The sequence below is a fragment of the Pollachius pollachius genome (assembly GCF_949987615.1).
Source record: "Pollachius pollachius genome assembly, chromosome: 13".
NCBI lineage: Eukaryota > Metazoa > Chordata > Actinopteri > Gadiformes > Gadidae > Pollachius > Pollachius pollachius.
This window is the reverse complement of record NC_136946.1, coordinates 12,714,147-12,735,548: the sequence shown is the minus strand read 5'-3', so window position 1 is coordinate 12,735,548 and position 21,402 is coordinate 12,714,147. Positions and strand designations below refer to the sequence as shown.

General features: G+C 45.4%; 1 protein-coding gene across 1 annotated transcript in view; it reads right to left on the bottom strand.

Moving 5' to 3' along the window:
• The window catches only part of csmd2 (CUB and Sushi multiple domains 2), a gene marked incomplete at both ends in the record, with an annotated part of 202,510 nt that overhangs the window by 49,458 nt on the left and 131,650 nt on the right, over positions 1 to 21,402 (bottom strand). The window contains 8 exons of the mRNA XM_079749377.1: positions 1,130 to 1,317; positions 1,730 to 1,868; positions 3,856 to 4,047; positions 4,560 to 4,762; positions 14,724 to 14,850; positions 19,289 to 19,480; positions 20,375 to 20,531; positions 20,873 to 21,042. Of these exons, the coding sequence (XP_079605503.1) occupies positions 1,130 to 1,317; positions 1,730 to 1,868; positions 3,856 to 4,047; positions 4,560 to 4,762; positions 14,724 to 14,850; positions 19,289 to 19,480; positions 20,375 to 20,531; positions 20,873 to 21,042 (1,368 nt within the window). The remainder of the gene's footprint in view (positions 1 to 1,129; positions 1,318 to 1,729; positions 1,869 to 3,855; positions 4,048 to 4,559; positions 4,763 to 14,723; positions 14,851 to 19,288; positions 19,481 to 20,374; positions 20,532 to 20,872; positions 21,043 to 21,402) is intronic.

The window sequence follows — 21,402 nt, the reverse complement described above, 5'->3', positions numbered from 1 at the left end:
CGACTTCCGTGATCGCTCTAATCCGTTATAACCCTCGCCCCCCCCTCCCGCTCAACTAACCTCGGCCCGTATATGGCACACACAGGGCCAATGAACATGGTGAGTCGACCAGAAGGGATCAATCAGTCGATACATTGAATGATCGGTTTCGTGTGCGATCTTTTAGAATTAGCTTGGATTGAGGTAGTGGGATTAAGCCTCTGTACGTTGAAGTGTAAGCCCTAAACCAAGCTACCCCTCTTATTTAAAAGCAAAAAAAAAGTCAATTTTCAGGGAATATCGGTCATGTTAGCGTCAGAGGTGTTAGCACTCCGTGGAAACATACAAAACGTTTCCAAACCTCCCCTAGAGGAATAGATTAGCATGAAAATAAAACACAGACAGACCAGATCAGCAACAATGTCTGTATGCCATGCCTCACTTTTGAGCGCAAGTTGTGATTGTTTCACACCCTGCCTGTGTGTAGGCCTAGCTGTACCTTTCATGACGGCAACTAAATTCAAACTGGCCCCCAATAAAAAGCGATTAGCGGTTAGCTAGCCGCGGCGCGATGTGACACAAAGACAAGCGCTCTAATTTACGAGGAGCTGTAAGTGCGGCGGCGAGGCATCGATCAAACGCCTAACTTTTTGTTGCAATTATTTATCTATTTTGGTTTGACTGCTCGCAACGATAGGTCACTAATTACCCTAAGATAGAAGTAGCAAATTGTTGTGGAAGGGAGGGGGGGAGTGGATAACTGCAGAGACACCGTGCTCTTCCCATCGCTGGGCTGACTCTGGGCAACACTTACTGTATCTCTCCCGCTTTGGACAGAAAACAAACAGATGGTTTGAAAAAAAGAAAAAACCTTCCCCAAACTGTGTTGAAGGTTGATAGCCAAGACAGAATCATCCATTCTCATATTGCTGCAGGGTGCTCTTGATTAACTTTTGAATTAGGATTGTTTTCAGCCAAATCATAAACAGAGAATAGACAGCGAATAAAACTGCACAAATGATCAATTCACCAGAGTTCTGTAAAATCAATATCTCTTTAGAGTAAGTCTGACAGCGAGAGCAAGAGCGAGAGAGAGAGACCCGTTATTGCAAATATGAACACCACTCCTCCAAACCATAAGAGGGCGTACCTGTGTACTGCAACACAAATCCATTGCTGCTGAGGGAAGCATCGCTGCGGAAGGCCAGGAAGAGTGTGTTGGAGCTGCTCTCGATGTGGTCGGGTACATCAATGCCGTAAAAGCTTCCCAACAGGGGGCTGAGGGAGTCTGGCCCGTCGTAAATGTGCAGGAAGTCATAGCTGGGCTCCAAGCTGAACCTGGAACAACAAGGGATGAACAACAAAGTTGATGATTGAGAAACTTGTTTACGGCAACGTCTGCACTTGATTTGAGAATTTGAAAACAATGTTGTGTGGACTTTCGGGTTTAGTTCTTAGGTGTTCAAGCAAACTAAAGTGCACAGTACTGGATTGTAGCGACCGGTTTTTGACTCCCAGCAAAAAGGTTGAGTTGCATATCATTAGTATACCTATAGGCATTTTTGAGCAAATTCCAACTCCTGCCAGCTCTTTAATAATGTTACTTTCCATTTTCATGATCCCCAGGCATTCTGGAGAAGAGTGTTGGTTAATAGTAAAAGTTGTAACAAACAAGAGATGGGGCTTGGTTGTGTTTCAGGGCTAGAACTTTCATGGCTGTACATATTGTGTGGTTTAGGGTTGAGCTTACTGATTGAAGTTGAGAGCGATGACGTAGTCCTGGGTGACGGACACGGTCCAGTCACACTCTCTGCCATGGGGGTAGGGCTCTGGGTACTCCGGGGACAGGATCAAACCACCGGGGCCGGTCAGGTTCCCTCCACACGGAGCTATGAGGAAAGATACACAATACCTCAGTGAAAGCTGCATTTACAGCCAACACAGACTGGTGTAACTTTCACAGTTCGGTGTCAATCCAAAGGAACAAATTTGAATCGATTGTTGTCATTTTAAAAGGACAATCATCAATCATTATTGCACTGTTTTTATTCTTGAGCCATTTATGGTATCCTAAATCAACCCAATATTGCTGGTATACATTTCTGAAAAAAGTAGGTGGATTTGGCAAAATAATGTTAAAGAACAAGATAAAAGGAATGGAGGGCTTTAACTTAAGTACCATTACCCATGCTTGAAGATCCCAAAAAAATATGAAATAAAATGATAATCTGTGCTCATTATATCTCTTTGCGGCCAGACAGAGATGTGTGAGCTGGCAATGAAGGAGCTGTCAACTGCAACTGTCAACTTGTCTTATCACTAGTAGCCCATGTGCTGGGTGACGTTCAGTTATTAAAATCTGGGAGACGTCATATTAAGACAAAATCAGGTCCAACTGGCAACTCACAGCACAGCTGGCTGGAGTTTGCTTTTCGAGGGGAACGTCACGCTCGCTATTTTATACGCCATGATTACTGCTTCAAACGCATGTTGTGTTGTGCGACACCAACTCCGTTTCGGCGAAAGAATCGCGGAAAGTTGGACCATTTATATAAATAGTCCGGGATTTGGGGTTTCATTGGTTCAATTTGTATAAATGTGTAAATCTTCCAACGTTTCATCATCGTTTTTTTACATTGTGACTAGACACACAGCACCATAGTCTGTTGGGTTCACAGACAGAAAAAAAAAAAAAAAAAGCAAAATTATAAAGCTATCAAACTAACTAAACAAACAAAGATTAAACAAGGCAGCTCATTACAAAGTCATAATTGCAACTGTTAATTACTTCCCCCTTAGCTGAGCCTTCATTTCTTCCATATTCCTACATTATGAACGGGAGAGGGGAGGGGGGCCGTCGAAACAAGTTAGTGTTTTTTTTTATTGCAAAGAGTATCGGAATATCGGATCTCTCCGTCTCCCTCCCAGCGAAGGTTAAGATGATGGCAGGTTCATTGAGTTTGCCGCTTTAAGGCATTGCTTCATAGCAACCTTGTTCCCGGGCGTCCTCATCGCACGACAGACCTGCCGGAACGGGGTACCCCAGATGAGCGTTATAGGCGGGAAGAAAGAGGGCGGGACATTCAGTTCCATGGGTTTCAAGGCGAGAGGCGAGAGAGAGAGCACGGGTATCCGTCTACCTCCAGTAGACGGATATCCATTTTCCTTGCGCAAGTTTTTCTATGTTGCTATGTCAAATTCTTTGTCAAAACTCAAATATTTATTCTCCTCCTCCTCCTTCTCGTTATTTTCTTCTGTCTCCGGGGAACTTGGAACAGGCGTACACAGCTCACAGGAAGTAAGAAAATGGAAATTGCCTTGTGGTGGACCGGGATAACGCTCCAATCCATGAACCTCTCTCAGCCTCGCTTCATATTGACAGGGGGGGACCAAAAGAGAACATTCAAAAGGCAAAACCGAGGAGACCGGATACACGTGTGTAAGAATAGCTTTCCGTATTATCGGTTCAATAGCTTTCTTTCCTTTACTGCCTGACGTATTCGACACACACACAAGGAGACTGCCAATCAAAAGTGATGCAGGATCTCGTTATCACTATGGGATTACAGCAAAGCTTTCCAGGATTGGTTTTCCCCAACTTCGGCAGCCAAACATGTAAGGATTAATGAGTTAGATGCATAGAACTCACCTTCGACTTAATGACATGTGTCCCAATTCACTAGTGATAATCATAATAATTCATTGCATCATTATTGGACTTTTCAAGCACTTTCACTGCAGGTTTTTGTGGGAATAATCACACCTCATCTACTCCCACTGGTAAGTAACTTGGGAGATACCATGATCAGCTTTGTGACTCAAGCAAAGTAATACTTCAACAAAGCCAAACTAGGAACATTGCTTTAGGGTGGTCACCTGTGCAGGTGGGCGGGTCGGGTTGCCAGAAGAAGCGGCTGTTGATCTCGGTGCAGGTTATTTTGCTGGCCCCCTGTAGGACGTAGCCGGGGTCACACTGGAAGACCACATGGTCCCCGGGCTCCCGGCTGTCCCCGCCCCGTGTCCCGTTGGTGGGCATGCCCGGGTCGTTGCAGGAGGTCGCCGTGGAGACTGGGAAGGAAGGAATAAAAAGTCGGATAAAGAGATACATGGCAGGACTTGGCTTTAACATCAATAAGGGGGTCGATTAGATCACAGATGCGGCACATGCACAACAAAAACACAGCAGACAGTTGTACATATTGGATTGATTCCACCAAAAATTTAAAAATCGTTTGTGCATGAACTGTCTACACACGCACAGTGACCCATTTTTAAATGGGCCAATTTTGTCCGCCCAATAATAAACAGTAACAGTCTCTTAATTTTCATCTTTGTTCATCATTATATAACCACAAATACGAAAACACACATGGACGGAAAACACAACAACACACAGACCCCCCCCCACCCCCCCCACCCCCCCCCCCCCCACACACACACACACACACACACACACACACACACACACACAGATACCCCTCCCAAAAAAGACCCACATCGACATAAACAAAGACACCCACACTCTTACCCACAGACCCACGTTTATATAAACACAGTGCACCGTGTCACCCCTTGCTCACCAGAGAACTGCAGAGCGAAGCCCTGCTTGCTGGTGAAGAAGTCGGTGGTGAACTGCAGGCTGACGGTGTTGAAGGTGCTGTGGGCGTCCGGGGGCAGCGCCGAGCCGCTCAGCTCCCTCAGCAGCACCCCTCCTTCCTGGGGGCCATCCCAGATCCGCAGCACGTCGTGGACCTCCTCCGTGTGGAAGACCAGGAAGTGCAGGCTGAGGAAAACACAAAATACACTGACGTTTAGATTTAATTTATCCAAAGCGACTTAGAAAAAGGGGATGGCAGTAGCTCAGGAGGTAGAGTGGGTTGGCTGGTAACCGCAAGGTTGCATGTTCGATCCCCCGGGTTCATAGAAACACCAGAGGTCAAAAGGTCAGATGACGCTGACGACATGTTGAACCTGTATTTCCTGGCTGGGATGAATAAGGAATATCTGATATGGAGGATAGGTTTCACTTTATGCCTCTGATTAGTATGTAGTGAGTACCTAGAAGATGAAGTTGTATGGATGTATAGTAAGGTACTTAGTACGTACATAGTCAGGTACTTACACATTGCACTCCTTCCATCAGGGACAATGTAAACATATATAAGGATATGGGATAAAAAGCTAACTATCGATTTGTTAAACCAAAGCACTTTTTTGTGCTTTGGTTTGACAAAAACTGTTGTTCTCAGTCCAATGTCTGAGAACAACAGTCTCATGAGATCCCCACCACGCTGACCAAGGAAAAAGCTAATGTTTAACATAGCTAGGCATCCTTCCACGTTTCTTATTGCAGCTGAAAAGTCTATGTATTAACCTAAACTTTTAAGTTTCACCTCACAAACACATTATAGTCTGAAAAGGCTTATCTCGGCCTGAAAAGCTTTTTGTGCGAAAAGAAATTGGTAGACACCCAGCTCAAACCTTATTATGTAATGGAACTTTTAAGGCAGCATCACCATAGTAATATAAACATAGCCTTGCTATTGACATTTCCTTTGGCTAAAAATAGATACAGTTATAGCTTCAAAGAAACAGTGGACTCATGCTAACATTTAAAAGCTCAGGAGACGACCAAAAAATAAAAAGAGAAGAAAAGAGAAAAGGAAAAGGTATGCCATTCTGCCTTTTAAAAGGATATAAAAAAATAGCAATGAAAGCTTTACAGGTCCATTGACAAGGAAAGTGTGGTCATAGACAGACAGACGCACAGACAGATTCCACAGTGTTCCTCAGATGTTCCACAATGGCAGCCTGAACTGCGCAGACGCTGGCTGCCACAGTGTTTAATAAGCACACTCCTGACATCAGAAAGATTACTCTGTCAGAAAATCTACATGTCACTTAGACTCTGGCATCTGCCACACAGCTGGCCCATTAGAAAAACGGTCCAATCAAGCGCACCCTAGCCGGCACGTGCCTCTGGTTGTGTGTGTGTGTGTGTGTGTGTGTGTGTGTGTGTGTGTGTGTGTGTGTGTGTGTGTGTGTGTGTGTGTGTGTGTGTCAGAGATGGAAATTAACTTTTTTGCCCCCCAGCCACTGTGGCAGGTAGATTTAAAAAAACTACTCATCAACTACTCATTTTTACCAGCCACTTTTTATACGCTAAATATTTTTTTTAATATATGCGGACATTTTAAACAATATAATAGTAACAATAAATAAGCAAAGTGTTTTTCATACACATCATTTTTTTCCATTAGACGTGATTTTTACTGTAAGTAGGTGCTACCAAGGAACTGAGTTGAAAATGTTACACTCTCACAATACACAGGTATCTGCCATGTTAAGTCATGTTTATTTCAAAGGTGTTATGATGACAAGTTTGGGGATAATTCATCTATACAAAGTATTTTCAATATAAAACAAATTGACATATTAAAAATAAAACAACATGGCTACACCATCATAAGTCAATAGGAACATTTTTTTTTTCAGTGCACTGGCCTTTTAATTTCTTCAATTCAACCAGATGTATAATGAAATCTGCCCCTATAATGCAACAGATGTATCTCTCGGTATAGGAAGACTCATACTCTGCCTATGCATTCAAAATTAAACATTTGAAAACAGACCATGAAGAAACAAGAACAAGAAACAATGACTTAATAAGTGCAAGACACATTGAAAAACGTCAGAATACATAAAAAAAAAATATATATATATATATATATATATATATATACACACACACAGGAACTCGTTAGCGTATCTGTTTGTGTACGTTCGCTATGCAGCCCTGCTATTGCGCATTCACAGACTGGCTTTTGTCAAAGGAATACCCGGTCAATTATCGATTTAATATGGACACAAACGACTTAACATTGGATCTTTGTATGGATTTATATGCACGTTACGGGATGAATTGATAAGCTCCTGTAAGGGCTACGATGGCACAGATGACAGCTGGTTTGGAACGGAACAACAGCAAAGTAAGGAACCCCGACTTTTTTACTGTTCAATTATTAATGTTGTTTTTGAACGAGTATTCGAAGCCTGTAAAATGGGGACAGTAAAATATTCGGGACAGCCCTACGTCTTAGCACACACACTTGACATCTGTTTTGACCAGACTGACAGAAAGCAGCTGTTTGCCAAACAAGTGAGCAGAGCTCTAAGGTTACCCAAGATGCTAGTTTTTCGACAGCAACAAACTATTGCATTAGGCCTAATAGAAAATAAAAAATTAACTTACGTGCAATGCCATTCGAAGTCTTGAAATGGCCTTCGCTTTTTAGAAATTGCGTGTGCATTTCGAAATAGTAGAGCCATTCTATCAAGCTGGGCTGTTTTGAGGCTAACGAGCGTCCTCATCGCTGTCGTGGTTTCGGGCGCTGATTTTCCCTTGGCAATTTTCAAAACTTTTGTGTCCCACTCACGAAACTATTGGACCTGTGGCCATTCGAAGCATGTTTACGACAGAGAGCACAGAACATTGTCTGGCTCGTCCCGTCAAACACCAGCCGGTCACGGTGTTGCCCACTCTTATTAAAAATCTTTTATTCTCTTATAATCTCTTGTTAAAAATATACCGAATGTTGATACCGGCATATTGTCTCTATGGTTACCGGTATATTATCCCGGATGTTGACAGTCGCAGTTCAGCAAAAGAGGCGTAGAAGAAGAAGGGGGCCGGATGTTGACAGTAATGGTTGTGGAACTGTGCAGCGCCGTATGACGAATGTATTAAATACGCATATTTAAACGGACCTGACTGGAAAGTATTACCCGACACAGTGGCGGGTGAAGTGACACAATTCACCCGCCACCATACAAATCCACCCGCAAATGGCGTGTGGCGGGTGTTAATTTCCATCCCTGGTGTGTGTGTGTGTGTGGACGTATGTTTGGATGTGTGTGTTTGTTTGTGTGGTCATGGCGAGAGACTGGGGGATAAGACCAGAGAGACAAAATGTACAGTGTTTCACAGCAGATGGAAAACAAATGTTATTTCACCAACTTATATGTTTGGCACCAGACACTCAACATTAAAGGTGGCATCTGTCCGCGAACAGACTGCCACTTCCTCACCCATTTAAGGTTGTGAAGCAATGTTCTCCGCAAATGTTTCGGCTACAGTGAAAGTGTGAGTGCGCTCGACTTCACTTTTGTTTGAATCGCTGCACGAAAATATGTTTTGTGTTCAATTCAGTATCGCATATAGGTTTTGTTTTCTATGTCTCTCTGAAAGGTAACAATGGAACGCCACGCTCTTGTAGTTGGATTCCTCTCTAAAATAGTTATCATCTCTCATGAGGTCAACAATTACTCTCTTGTGTGTTATCCACAGTGCTTTGGAAAGTAAACGAAGAGCTATTCAATGCATGTTTTTTTCTTCTTCCGCTTGAACCAGATGAGAGTGTATTGTCCGTGAGTGCGATCGTGTGCTGAAGTCCCGGGGAATAAAAAACAATAAGTGCACACTTAGCATAACAATGTCTGTGAATAATAAAAAGGAATTGGAATAAAATAGCAGTCTGTATAATAGCTTATTAAAGGGATTCTTTTGAATTACAAATACAGACCCATCAAAACATGATGATAAGCAGATGCAGATCCATTTCCTACTTGTAGATAACCTATTTTGGACTACTATAAATAATTTAGGGCATGAATTATGAAGGACAATTGATACAAAATTACACAGTTTGGTCCTGGATTAGCCCGGTATACACACACCCACACACACACACACACACAGTAATTAAATCCATTGTGCATGTAGCCAAAGAGCTCCCGATAATGCCTCTCATTGTTCTGGTTCAAACTCTATCTGTAATGCACGGCTCATATTTCCAGACCCCATGCACACATTATCACACACTGGCCTCTATGGAGTAGAAGATAGCCTGGAAAGTGACAATTCCATCATTTTCACAGTTTTTAGCGTGCAGACTAAAAAGCAGGCAGACCACATCCACACCCATGCAACCATGCAGAGAGCCACGCACAGTGTGCGTCCGACTAAACTTGACGTGTTCAAATTAGCCTTTTTTTATCACTTCCCACACATGGGTGGCGAAATAAATTCTCACACAGACACACGCGCGCACACACACACACACACGCACACACGCACAAATCCGGGCGTGGAACAACAGCTTATATACGTACGAAAAGCAGCATTTAACTGATACGTCGGCCTCACCCACCACTGTGTTGCATTGCTGCCTAATTGCTGTCAAATTGAGGCTCTGCAGCTATATGATTTGTTGGCTGTAGCCTCCGGCTACCCCGCAGCATTAGTGGATATCACATCTAACCAACATGACAAGGCCTGGCGCAACACATGACAAGCCCGTACGCAACATCAGCATACGAGGCAAAACACGTGCAGACAGGGTTGCAAAAAAAAAGAAATGAAAACACACGTGGGTGCCAAGTGTACACAGTGGGGATCATTGTGTGTTTGTGTTTGTGGGGGTGGGGTGTGGTGCATGCAATCGAAAAAGAACATACCGAAAAACAGAGTGAGGCTGCTATGAACAAACAATACTGAAACAGCCTGGGTCTTTTCTGAGCCGCACATTACAGCATGTCTGTGAAAGGGCCAGCATGATGAAAAAAAGAATTGATCCCTTTTTGCTTTGTTCGCTTATTGCTTTTTCTGGTGGCACTCTCGCCCAGTGATGCGTAGCTGCCTTCGACGCTGTCACGCCGAGCTCAGCGGAAAAAAAATAACGTTTAGCTTATGCCGTCGCCCTCGCTATAGAAAACCATTAGCAGATGACTTGATAGGTTTGCACTTGTGAACAGCAGACTAACTGCTGAGCTCAAGCGAGGGGTTTAAGTATAACATACATGAACAACCTCCACCAACGGGTGTAAGCAGGGGCTTCTAACGGTCTATCCGATGGACAGGCAGATAGCCAAGTCCTACGAAGATAACCCAGCTAGGCAGGTAGGCTTGCATCCTGCGCCTCGCTCTCAGGAAGCAGACGGCAAGCTCAAAGCCCCTTGCACGCCCACCTCATGTAAGCGCCTCCAGGGGGGTTATGCTAATGCAAGGTACGATATGCTAATGGTAGCATGAGCCTCCTACACACCAACCTCACATCCAGATCAGGGGGGTAGGGAGGGGAGGGGAGAAGAGGAGCGGCAGGGAGAGGTTGAAGAGTGGTGGATACTCCGCAGGATTTGCAAAGTTAATTCTAATATGTGCAACTCCATCGTGTAAGCTGCATGCTTACGTCAATTCAGGGATGGCAGGTCTACACTGATTCGGTTACCCAGCTCACAGGATGGTGAGGCACGAGATCTACACTTCCATGGCCGGGGAGGCCGGGGGATTTGATTCCCACCGGACTACCAGGGCTACGAATGTTTGATATCTTTAGTCGGTTTATGTGTTAAACCGACTATAATGGAAATGCTTCCATTATATATTCATATTTGTTTTACTTCAGTCTAACGGTGTGATCAGTGTGTGTGTGCGCATGTGTGTGTGTGTGGACGTGTCTGTGTGTGTGTTTGTGTGTATGTGTGTGTGTGTGGGCGCACAGTTTTCTTTTATGGATTTTGTTTAGTGTGTGGGAGGAAGTGAATTATCCAAAGAAGAAGGAAAATGTGGAGGATATGAAAGTAAGGAAGGGAAAAACATAGAAACCCAAAAAACTGTTCTCGGCTGTGTTATGCAATGACTCATATTAGAACCACATTTTGTCGATTCATCTATCATTCATCTATTTGTCCATCAATCTATCCAATCATCAACACATATCTCACCATTGCTCCATCTGAGTGAGTGATGTAGAGAAGAAAATAAGATGAAGTAACCAAGGATGTACACTTGAGAATGATCAATCATGATCAATCACTTATTGTCTATATATTCAATGCATTCTACTCTTTTGTATTTTTTTCCCTTGTCTCCATCCAGCTTCCTCTATACTGGTATGTTCCCATCCCCCTGGCATTTTCAGGGTTATGGGGAAGAAAACAAGCAGGTGAAACAAAAGGCAACAACAGACAGGTATTTGTGTGACGGGTTGTGGGTCTGTGTGTTTGTGCGGCTCCACGGGACTTCGGACGTTCTGTATGCTTCATAGTTCATGTGCGTTGACAAAACACCATTCAAGACACACAAAGACAGACAGAAGACCCTGGAGTGTGATGGTGCGAGCTATCCGAGCACCGTCCCTCCCTCCTTCCCCTGTCTCTCTATTGTTATGGGGCTAACGCTACAAGATTTGTATTGTGTATTGTATTATATTGTATTGTTCTCGTATTGTGAGTGTCAAGCAGTGCAACACTGCAATCAGGTTTTCTATAGGGATTTCCAAAAAGGGCTCTCTGTGTGCATGAGATGGATAGAACGCCCCCGGGCCGGGGTCAACCTACGGCCGTGGGAGGTAGCGAGAGAGACAGACAACAGCAAGGACGAGATATGCATTCTCTGTTTATATAGGATCAAGAATCAGTGTGTGTGTGTGTGTGTGTGTGTGTGTGTGTGTGTGTGTATGCACATGTGTGTGTGTCCGCCACACATGTGTTGATATGAATACGTGTGTTTGTGTGTGAATTAAATGAAATACAAGGCGCTAACCGCTTTACCATGTAAGGCAGTGTTCCTTCCATGGCCATCCCACTGGGACCATATATCAGTGTTGGCATGTCACTCATCAATCGCAGAGCTTGAAGGCCACCTCTGTAAACATTAGTGGCCCCAAGAGGTGGGGGCTCTGTCCCGAGTTTGCACTTGTAGCTAGCTAGTATACATTACGTTAACACAACAGTGTATTTGATTCTGCAGCCATCAGTCTCGGTTGAGAACACTAATTGCCTTGATTGGACTGGACAATTGAGATAATGAAGAGCCCAATCAATCATCTCAATGCAATCCTGTAAGTGACATTTGATCCTCACTTGAATAGGATATGATTTCTGTGCCCCGTGTGTCCCCACTCGGCCCAATCAACTACGGCTATTCTCCGGGTGTTATGCTGACAGCAGGGAAGAAAATAACCAACAAAGGGGGCGGTGGAGGAGGGAGGTGGATAGGCGAGGGAGAGGGGAGGGGAGAGCGGGGGGGTGGGGGCATATCTCTATATGAAATGAAATAGAAAGGGGGGAAATCAATCTCTGTCTGCTTCTTGTATTATGGTAAGAGTGACGCAATGGCATGAAAGTGATCCTATCATAGTGGGAACAAAAGCGTATTCAAATTCAATTTCAGGCCAGGCACAGGTGTCAAATTGTGCATTGGACGGGTGAGATAAAAAAGTGCAAAGGTAGCAATGCACGCACAAGCACACACACCACACACGCACACGCACACCCACACACACACACAGAGTCTCTCAAGATAGAGCTGCACATATGATGCTGGGATGCAATTCCTTCCAATAAAAAACGTGTTTGCATGTGTGTGTGTGTGTGTGTGTGTGTGTGTGTTGGGTGGAGGGTGGGCTGGTGGGGCTGGCAGGAATGAGGTAATAACAAGCAGAAAAAGGGGAGAATCCATCACTTTACAAATTAGTCTCCCCACCTTTGTGACACACTCAATAATCTCTTCCACTTGTTATTACCACAGGTCTCTTCCTTTTAACATCTGATCATTCATTTTATTTTCAAATCTTTACCACCAACCCCACCGCCATCACCACCACTGCGCCAGCCCTTGATCTGGTGTAGCGTTAAACAAGCTAGGCGTCTCACAAGCCCTCGGTGCACTTTCTAATTAGACCGCCAGCTCTGGTCGTTAGCATCTTTGCAGACAAACCAACGCCTTGGCCCTAATGCATTGCAAATGCTGCTCTATAATGGATGCCGGTGGATGGGGATCAAAGGCAAGTACACAGAGCCATATCCCACACTGGCACACACACACAGAGCAACAGAGAGAGATAGAGAGAGCGAGAGAGAGAATTTAAGGTATCCAGTGGTGTGGGGAAGGTGCTAATGAACCTATGCTGGTTTTCACCTGAGGTGTTAAAACATATACACTGTGTTGCACATCTTGTCACATGTTCTCACCCGTGTGCACATGCAGAAATACGGGTGTGCTTGTGTGTGTGTGTGTGTGTGTGTGTGTGTGTGTGTGTGTGTGTGTGTGTGTGGGGGTGTGTGTGTGTGTGTGTGCGCGTGCGTGTATGGTTACTGTCGTATCTGTGTGCGCGATCGTGTTCACGACTGCATCCGACCGGAACACCTACTGAGCATGTATTCAAAGTCAGGTTGTTCCTACAAGATCAAAGGTGTCAAGCCCCCAAAAAGTACATGAATTTAATGAAATCTTCTAGCCATGGCAAAACTCTATTCATACATTAAAATGTTCACCGCCCCGAGGAGCCCATACATCCCACACTTACACGCTGACGGACATGGCGCCCCATACTGATGAGCACCGGAACCTGACCCCCTAGGAATAGTTAATATGATTTATCAGGGCACGGACCTCCTTTTAATTCTAGACACCCACTCGCTCTCCCCTCTCTCTTCGTGCCTCACTCCTGGCCCTGTTTCGCCTATTGCGTATTCCCCCACCTCACCCAACCACCACCCCCCTCCCTTCTCTCCCCTACAGCCAGACACACTTAGGGGGATGAGGATGAGGAACAGTGTGCCCTCTGCAACGCAATCAGCGGCTACCTCGAGTACCTCGGGGGCTCGCACACACACTCCCTGGCTGCCGCTTCACTCCACGGGATCTCTCTGAAATCGCAAGGATGCTGCAACTCCAGGACCTATTAAGTGTGTGGGTGTGGGTGAATAAGTGTGCGTGTGTGTGTGTGTGCGTGTGTGCGCGCGCGCGCGTGCGTGTGCGTGTGCGTGTGTGTGTGTGTGTGTGTGTGTGTGTGTGTGTGTGTGTGTGTGTGTGTGTGTGTGTGTGTGTGTGTGTGTGTGTGTGTGTGTGTGTGTGTGCGTGCGTGCATGTGGGTGGGTGGGTTCTGGAGTAAGTACGTGAGTGTGTGCGTACATGAGTGAGTGAGTGAGTGAGTGGGTGAGTGCGTGAGCTAGTGAGTGCGTGCGTGCATGAGTGCGTGAGTGAGTGTGTGCGTGCGTGCATGATGGAGTGGGTGTGTGTGGTGTGTGTGTGTGTATGCGTGCGTGCATGCATGTGTGAGTGAGTGAGTGGGTGCGTGTGTTTGAGTATGGGGGTGCATGTGTGTGTGTCTGCGTGGGAAGAGAGGTTTCTCATCCAATTGTTTCAACGGCTTCACTGGTGTTGGTTCTGTTCTGTCCAAACTTGGACTCAAACAGGATTGGAAGGACCAGCTGCCATTTTTGCTCTGTCCAACACACCAACATCAGATGAACGCTCCGAAATGTATTAAAAAATATGAACAAACTTTGACCAAAACTCCCGGATAGTCTAGCCTTAAGGGCGTTTGCCTCCCAGCTAAGAGGTTCTAAGTTCCCAGTCTACCTTGAGATATCTTTGGGCAAGATTCATTCACCCCTTACATGCCTGTTAACAACATGTATCTAAAAATCGATTCACTGCAAGTTGCTTTGGATTACAGTATCTGCTTGATTACAAAACGGTTAATAGTACCACAGTTATATAAACCTTCTACAAATGGACCTGCTAACCGGACACATTACAGCGTCTAATGAGCAACACGATCTTCTCCGACTGAGGGAGCACAGACAGAGAAACCCCCTGTTGCAGGAAACGCATTGGAAATCCACCAAGGCATTGCAGCGCTAGTAAACTTGAGTAGATGGGTGGATGGAGGACAGACCTGACGGTGCTCCCGGGCGGGGCTTCGATGGTCCAGACGCAGTGGAGGTTGTGTTCATAAGGAGCCGGGTATCCTGGAGAGAGGATCCGGCCCGACGGGTCATCCTTGATGCTGCCTCCGCACTCGGCTGGGAGAGAGAGATAAGGGTGAGAGAGACAGAGAGAGAGAGAGATAAGGGCGAGAGAGAGAGATAAGGGAGAGAGAGACAGAGAGAGAGAGAGATAAGGGAGAGAGAGATAAGGGCGAGAGAGAGAGATAAGGGAGAGATAAAGGAGAGAGAGGGAAAGAGATAAGGGAGAGAGAGAGAATCATGCAAGGTTGGTTATTAATGGGTTGATAGAGGTTGAGATGTGAGTGAATGGCACAAATGTAAATAAATGGCTGATCATTTTATTACACACACAACTGGAATGAAGAAGAAAAACAAGACGAACACACAATGGATGAGACAGAGTTAACATCCTGATGACCTAATAACATTTTAAATGGGGAAGGTGCATCATACCACTTACAACAAAGTGCAGTGCATCAATTCTCTCTGATCATTATCAATTATTGACATTACGGTCATATATTAAACCCAATGGGCTTCTTTATCCCGCTGGCAATTTTAATGATAGACGGGGTGGTGCCCCACTCTATATTCTCAGGTCAATACACGCACGCACATGTGCACACACAAGCAAACACACACACAAACACACACACACACACATGCAGGGGCACGCATTTGTATGTGCATAGACAAACAATGCATATACCTCACATGCACATACACACGCACAAACACACACACACACACACACACACACACACACCAAAAATGTAAACACACATACAAACACATACAACAGAAACCATGGACAGAAGAACCAAAAAACCTCTCACACCCAACACCCAAGGCATGTCTTCGCTGTCAAGGCAATCCACATTTGTCCCTGCTATGATGTCATCCTTCATACTCAACACTGATGAACCGATTAAAAAAGTTTCCTAAAAATATGTTTTTGGGAACCTTGACAGCGAAGTATTAAATTTAATAGAGCATGATCAGGGGAAGACACACTGGGAGCATTAACCAACCATCTTCAGAGGAACAATTCTTAAAGGGAAATCTCAAAGTGAGTGTAGGAACAACTAACGAAACATAGTGGACATGTCTGCAAGACAACTAAAGAAATCTACAAGATAAAGAAGTCAAGAGATTTGCATGGCCTCAGTATCAGACTTGGTGGCTCAGTGCAAATGCTGACCAGCTCAACACTCTTTTATTGGTGAGAGAAAGGGGGATAACTCTAGGTTCATCATTGATTCAAATGCATTTTTAATTAACAATGTAAAAAAAATAATTTGTATGACTTGACATTATTAGAATTAATTTGTCACAACAGGTAGTGACAGCAGATTACAGCATGAAAAATAAAAACTGAATCTGACTTGCTATGAATGTTATTTCCTTAGATTTTCCTTAACAATAACAGCAGAGAAATCAGACATTCGGAGAGCCACAAGGGAAATATCTTTGCTTTTAGTTTGAGTCATCAATCACAAATGTGTGGAGGCCTATCCGATCCAGGGCGGCAGTATTTGCTGATCTTCTCAAACTAAACGTTCATCCTGTGGATGCTGTGATAGATGCTTGATCTTGCACAGCAGTGTGTGTGTGTGTGTGTGTGTGTGTGTGTGTGTGTGTGTGTGTGTGTGTGTGTGTGTGTGTGTGTGTGTGTATGTATGCAAGAAGGAGCGAGAGAGCAAGAGAGGGCGAAAGAGAGATGGAAAGAGAGGGCAAAGGGGGGGCAGTGAGTGCATGTGTGTGTGTGTTTGTGTGTGTGTGTATGCAAGAGAGAGCGAAAGAGAGGAAGAGAGAGAGCGAAAGAGAGAGCGAAGGGGAGGCAGTGAGTACATGTATGTGTTCGTGTGTTTTTTTCATGCATCTGAGCGTGTGTATGTGTGTCCGAGCGCCAGCGTGGCCCCCACTGGCGTTTTGTGCGGCTGATGGTGCCAGTTCCTGTGCTCATGTTTGGTGTGGCGCCCCTCTGAGGCATTAGAGGATTCACTGCTTGTTGAGCTGTGAAACGAGTACTGTCGTATCTCCAGGACACTGTATGGACACACACACACACACATACAGACACACAGACACACACGAACACAAACACAAACAGACTGATACACATACACACAAACATGAACACACACACACAGGCACATGCGCACAAAGGCTATGGGGAGAATCAAATGGTTTGATGTTTGACCAACACCCCGATTTTTCTTCTGGTTCCACTTAAACTAATGCGCTGCCTTCAGAGAACCACCCGGGCCGAAGCGTTATTATCCCCCGGCCTCTGTGCTGCTCTCCCAAGAGTGCTCTGACGTGTGAAGTGATTGTTGTGAACATTCTCGAGACAATCCTGGAGACAGAACAAAGCCGCTCTTCTTCCAGCAGGGTCAGTCAGAGGCTTTGAGGACCCTGCAGCCTGTTAAGGATGCAAACGGATATGATGACGATGAACTGTGACTGTGACTGGGAAGGTGGTGATGATGATGATGATTTAATCCTTCCATTTCCCGAAAATAAATGATAGAAAAGCTTCCCTGGACATTTTTTGTATCAGGCTCTGCTCCTTCTCACGTCATTATGTTTATCTCTCTCTGTTTCTTTAAAAAGGATAACATATCACATATGAAGAGATATTCGCATTTACCGTCGACATATTCCTCTCTCTATCCTAAACAAGAATCCAAAATATATCCGATGAACTCCAGCGGTACTCCACGCACTGCTGAACTTAAATATATCCTCTCCCCCTCTTCCTATTTCCAGCGATCACTGCTTCCACGGAGGAGGTGTGCGTGTTGTGGAGGTTGTTTGGGAAGGGGGGGGTAGGGGATGGAATTCTGACCCGCTCGCTCTCTGGCTCTCTGGCTCTCTCACTCACGGGAAGACCCACATGTACTAAATATTTCCGGTCCCTCATCATTCTACCTTATTCCGTTGGACTGCAGGGCTTTATCCAGGAATATATATGCTCAGTGAGAACAAATGGTTGGCTCCTCTCGATCGTTTTTTTACAGTCAAAACAGGAAAAGGTCCGGTTGAATTGGTTTATGGGCTGACGTTATTTTTCATTATATAGTTATTTTATTTATGGACTGAACCAGTTATTCTGAAAGTGGGGGTTGTAAGATGATTTTGGGGTGCCTAGAAATGATTTGCGTGTCGTCAAAATGGTGGCTGCATTTCTAATAATTCTGAATTGTGAGTGCAGAGCAACATTTCACTATCATCATCCTCATCTTCAAACCGCTTATCCGGGGTCAGGTCGCGGGGGCCCCAGCTCCAGCCGGGGGCCCCAGACTTCCCTTTCCCGGGCCACATTGACCAGATCTGACGGGGGGATCCCGAGGCGTTCCCAGGCCAGTGTTGAGATACAATCTCTCCACCTAGTCCTGGGTCTTCCCTGGGATCTCCTCCCCACTGGTCGTACCTTGAACCCCTCCCTAGGGAGGCGCCCAGTGGGCATCCTTACCTGATGAACCACCTCGACTGACTCCTTTCTAAGCAGAGGAGCAGCGGCTCTAATCCAAGACCCCACGGTTGGCTGAGCTTCTCACCCTTCACATTTCAATATTACATATGTAAATGTATTTTCTTGACTGTACCGGCAAATTAATTTATCTTGCCTCCGTTTGCCTCCTCGATCTATCCCTTTCCATCCGTTTGATTTCATTTATCAGCCGTTTCAGCCAGTGAAGCGTTTAGCGTCTGGCCCAAGGGCAGCTAGACCCTCGCGGGAGCAATCGACCAGGCAACCCCTTTGGTTGATGAGTGAACACTATTTCCGCCGGCAGGAAAACATCAGGATAGAGATCATGGTGAAGGTTCAGCCCTGAGAGAACAAGTTGCCCATCTGGGGTATGTATTTCATCCCGCTTCAAGTAGAGATCTGGAGGTCCCGGTGTATCGAAGGCCTCCCCTTTCATGTGCACCTTACTTGAGTTTTGGAACACATCCAAACTTCTTTGAGGCATTTTGTAAAAGTACAAAAGTAGAGACTATGGAGTGAACTTGAGGCCTCGTGATAAGACACTCACATATGAATATATGAATACAAATGACAATCCTGGATGGAGACTAAAATAAATCATTGTTGTTTAGAAAGCGAGAAAAAATAAATGAATAAAACACCCTCCCTGCAAGCTGTACTCCTACCGGATGACCCAGAATATATGACTTTTTATGGTATAGAATTTCTTTTCAACTTTGTTGGAGTAGGAACTAAATAATAAACTAGGTCACACGGTAATTCTTAGTCCGTGTTGAGGATTCTGAGTAATGCTAATTATACAGCAAATACATGCATTAACATAACTCAAGGTAAGCTGAAAAAGGCATGTGGACGATCATATCCTCAAACTTTGTTTTCCACAATGATTATCAGGAACGGAAATAATTACGCCAATACAAAGTAAATTGATAAAAAGAAAACACAAAAACACGAAATGCTCACAGAATAAAGGCACAACATAAAAAATCTCAACAGGAAGGGCTGTAACGGACTCACCGACACACAGCGGCAGAGGGCTGTTCCAGGCCCGCCTCTCCCCACTCAGGCAGGTGAGCACCTCGGGCCCCTTGAGGGTGTAGCCCGGGTCGCAGCTGTAGGACACGTTGCTGCCCGCAAATTGGCCCTTGTCCTCCCTCTTGTAGCCGAACTGGGGCACGCCGGGATCCTCGCACCTCTCCAGCTTAAAGCCTTGGTGGGTGGGTCGGAGGGAATGCAGGGGTGATGGTGTTTGGGTTGGTGGGGATGGAGAGAGGTGAGGTGGTTGAGTGGAGGAGGAGGAGGATGGAGGTATGAGTCAAGATAAGGTCATGGGAAGAGGTGAGAGTGAAAGGGAAAATCCAAGGAAGGATAGTAAGAAACGGAGAAAGAAAGGAAGATATGATTGGAGGATTTAGGAAATACAACAAGGAAGGAAGTATGGAAGGAAAAAGGAAAGAAAGAAAGGTTGAGGAACAAAATGAAGGAGGGAAGGAGGAAAGGACAGCAACAATAGCATCAGAATGTTCACGTGTGCTATGTGTGTGTTGTTTCATGGAAACATTGTGCCTGTAGCTTAGGTTTACGCATAGCCTTCTCATCTGTGAATTCCTTTTAAAGTTACTCATTATTTTACTGGCCACCCATGGGCATACACATTAATGTAACCTTTCCGTGTTTAGTGCAAATTAATTTAACCTGTAAACGAGCATCTGCCCAGTGGCCAGATTTTGTGTGAGTGTGTAGGTGTGGGTATATGTGTGAGTGTGTCTGCGTATGCGGGTATGTGTGTGAGTGTTTGCATGGATGTGTGTTCATCAGCTTGTGTTTGTTCTTGTGCGTGCGTGCGTGCGTGCGTGTGAGAATCCGCGTGCGCATCCGTGCCAGCACATGTGTGCATATATATGTATGCATGTATGTGAATGCATTTGTACGTGCATGAGTGCATGTGTGTGTGCATGCATGTGTGTGTGCATGCATGAGTGCCTGCGTGTGTGGATGCATGAGGGCACGTCTCTGTGTGTGTGTGTGTATGTGTGTGTGTGTGTGTGTGTGTGTGTGTGTGTGTGTGTGTGTGTGTGTGTGTGTGTGCAGGTCTAAGCTCACTGGTGTAGTGGAGCTCAAAGCCCTTGCTGGTGTTGTCTGAGTTGCTGATGAACTCCAGCCACATGGAGCTTGAGGTGGAGTTGAGGGTGGTGTCCAACAGCTCGCTCCCGGTGAACAACCCCAGCATACGGGCCTGGTTACTGTTCCCATCAAACACCTGTGGGAGTGGGGGGGGTTGATAATTAGCTTAAACAGTCGGCGAGGGACCACAGATACACATACCCATACACATGCACACCCACGTGCAGAATCTGCAAGGAAACATGGGCACCTCAATGTCGCACACACACATAAAGACACACACACACATGCAATGAATTAAGTCACTCATTAAGTCACTCAGACACACACTATACAAACATTAACACAACCAAACAGCAACTGTTCACAGACAAAGTCACAGATTTACAACACACACACACATGCAAACAAATAGAAACAAGCCCTCATGTAGGCTTGTGTGTGTGTGTGTGGTTTGGGGGGTGTACTCCTTCTCACTTTAAGCATATCATCCTCCTCCAGTCTGAAATCTCTCGCTCTGAGCTGGATTCCTTTGCCAGCCTGCGTCTTGATGGAGTAGATGCACTCGTGGCTGTTGCCATAGTAACCGGGGTAGTTGGGCGAGAGCAGAACCCCCTGCGTGCCAGTCACCGAGGATCCGCACTCGGCTGGAGGAGAGAGAGAGAGAGAGAAGAGAGAGAAAGAGAGGGAACGGTGGATCAGAATGATGATAGAGAGCGCAATATAGAATGACAGAGAAAACAACGGGAGATAGACAGATTGAGACCGAGAGACGGACAGAAAGACAGACAGTGATGGAACCATAGATCAGATTGATATTGGAGAGAGAGGGAGAGAGAGAGAGAGAGAGAGAGAGAGAGAGAGAGAGAGAGAGAGAGAGAGAGAGAGAGAGAGAGAGAGAGAGAGAGAGAGAGAGAGAGAGAGAGAGAGAGAGAGAGAGAGAGAGAGAGAGAGAGAAAGAGACAAAAGATAGACGGAGACAGACAGTGGGGGAACAATAGCTCAGA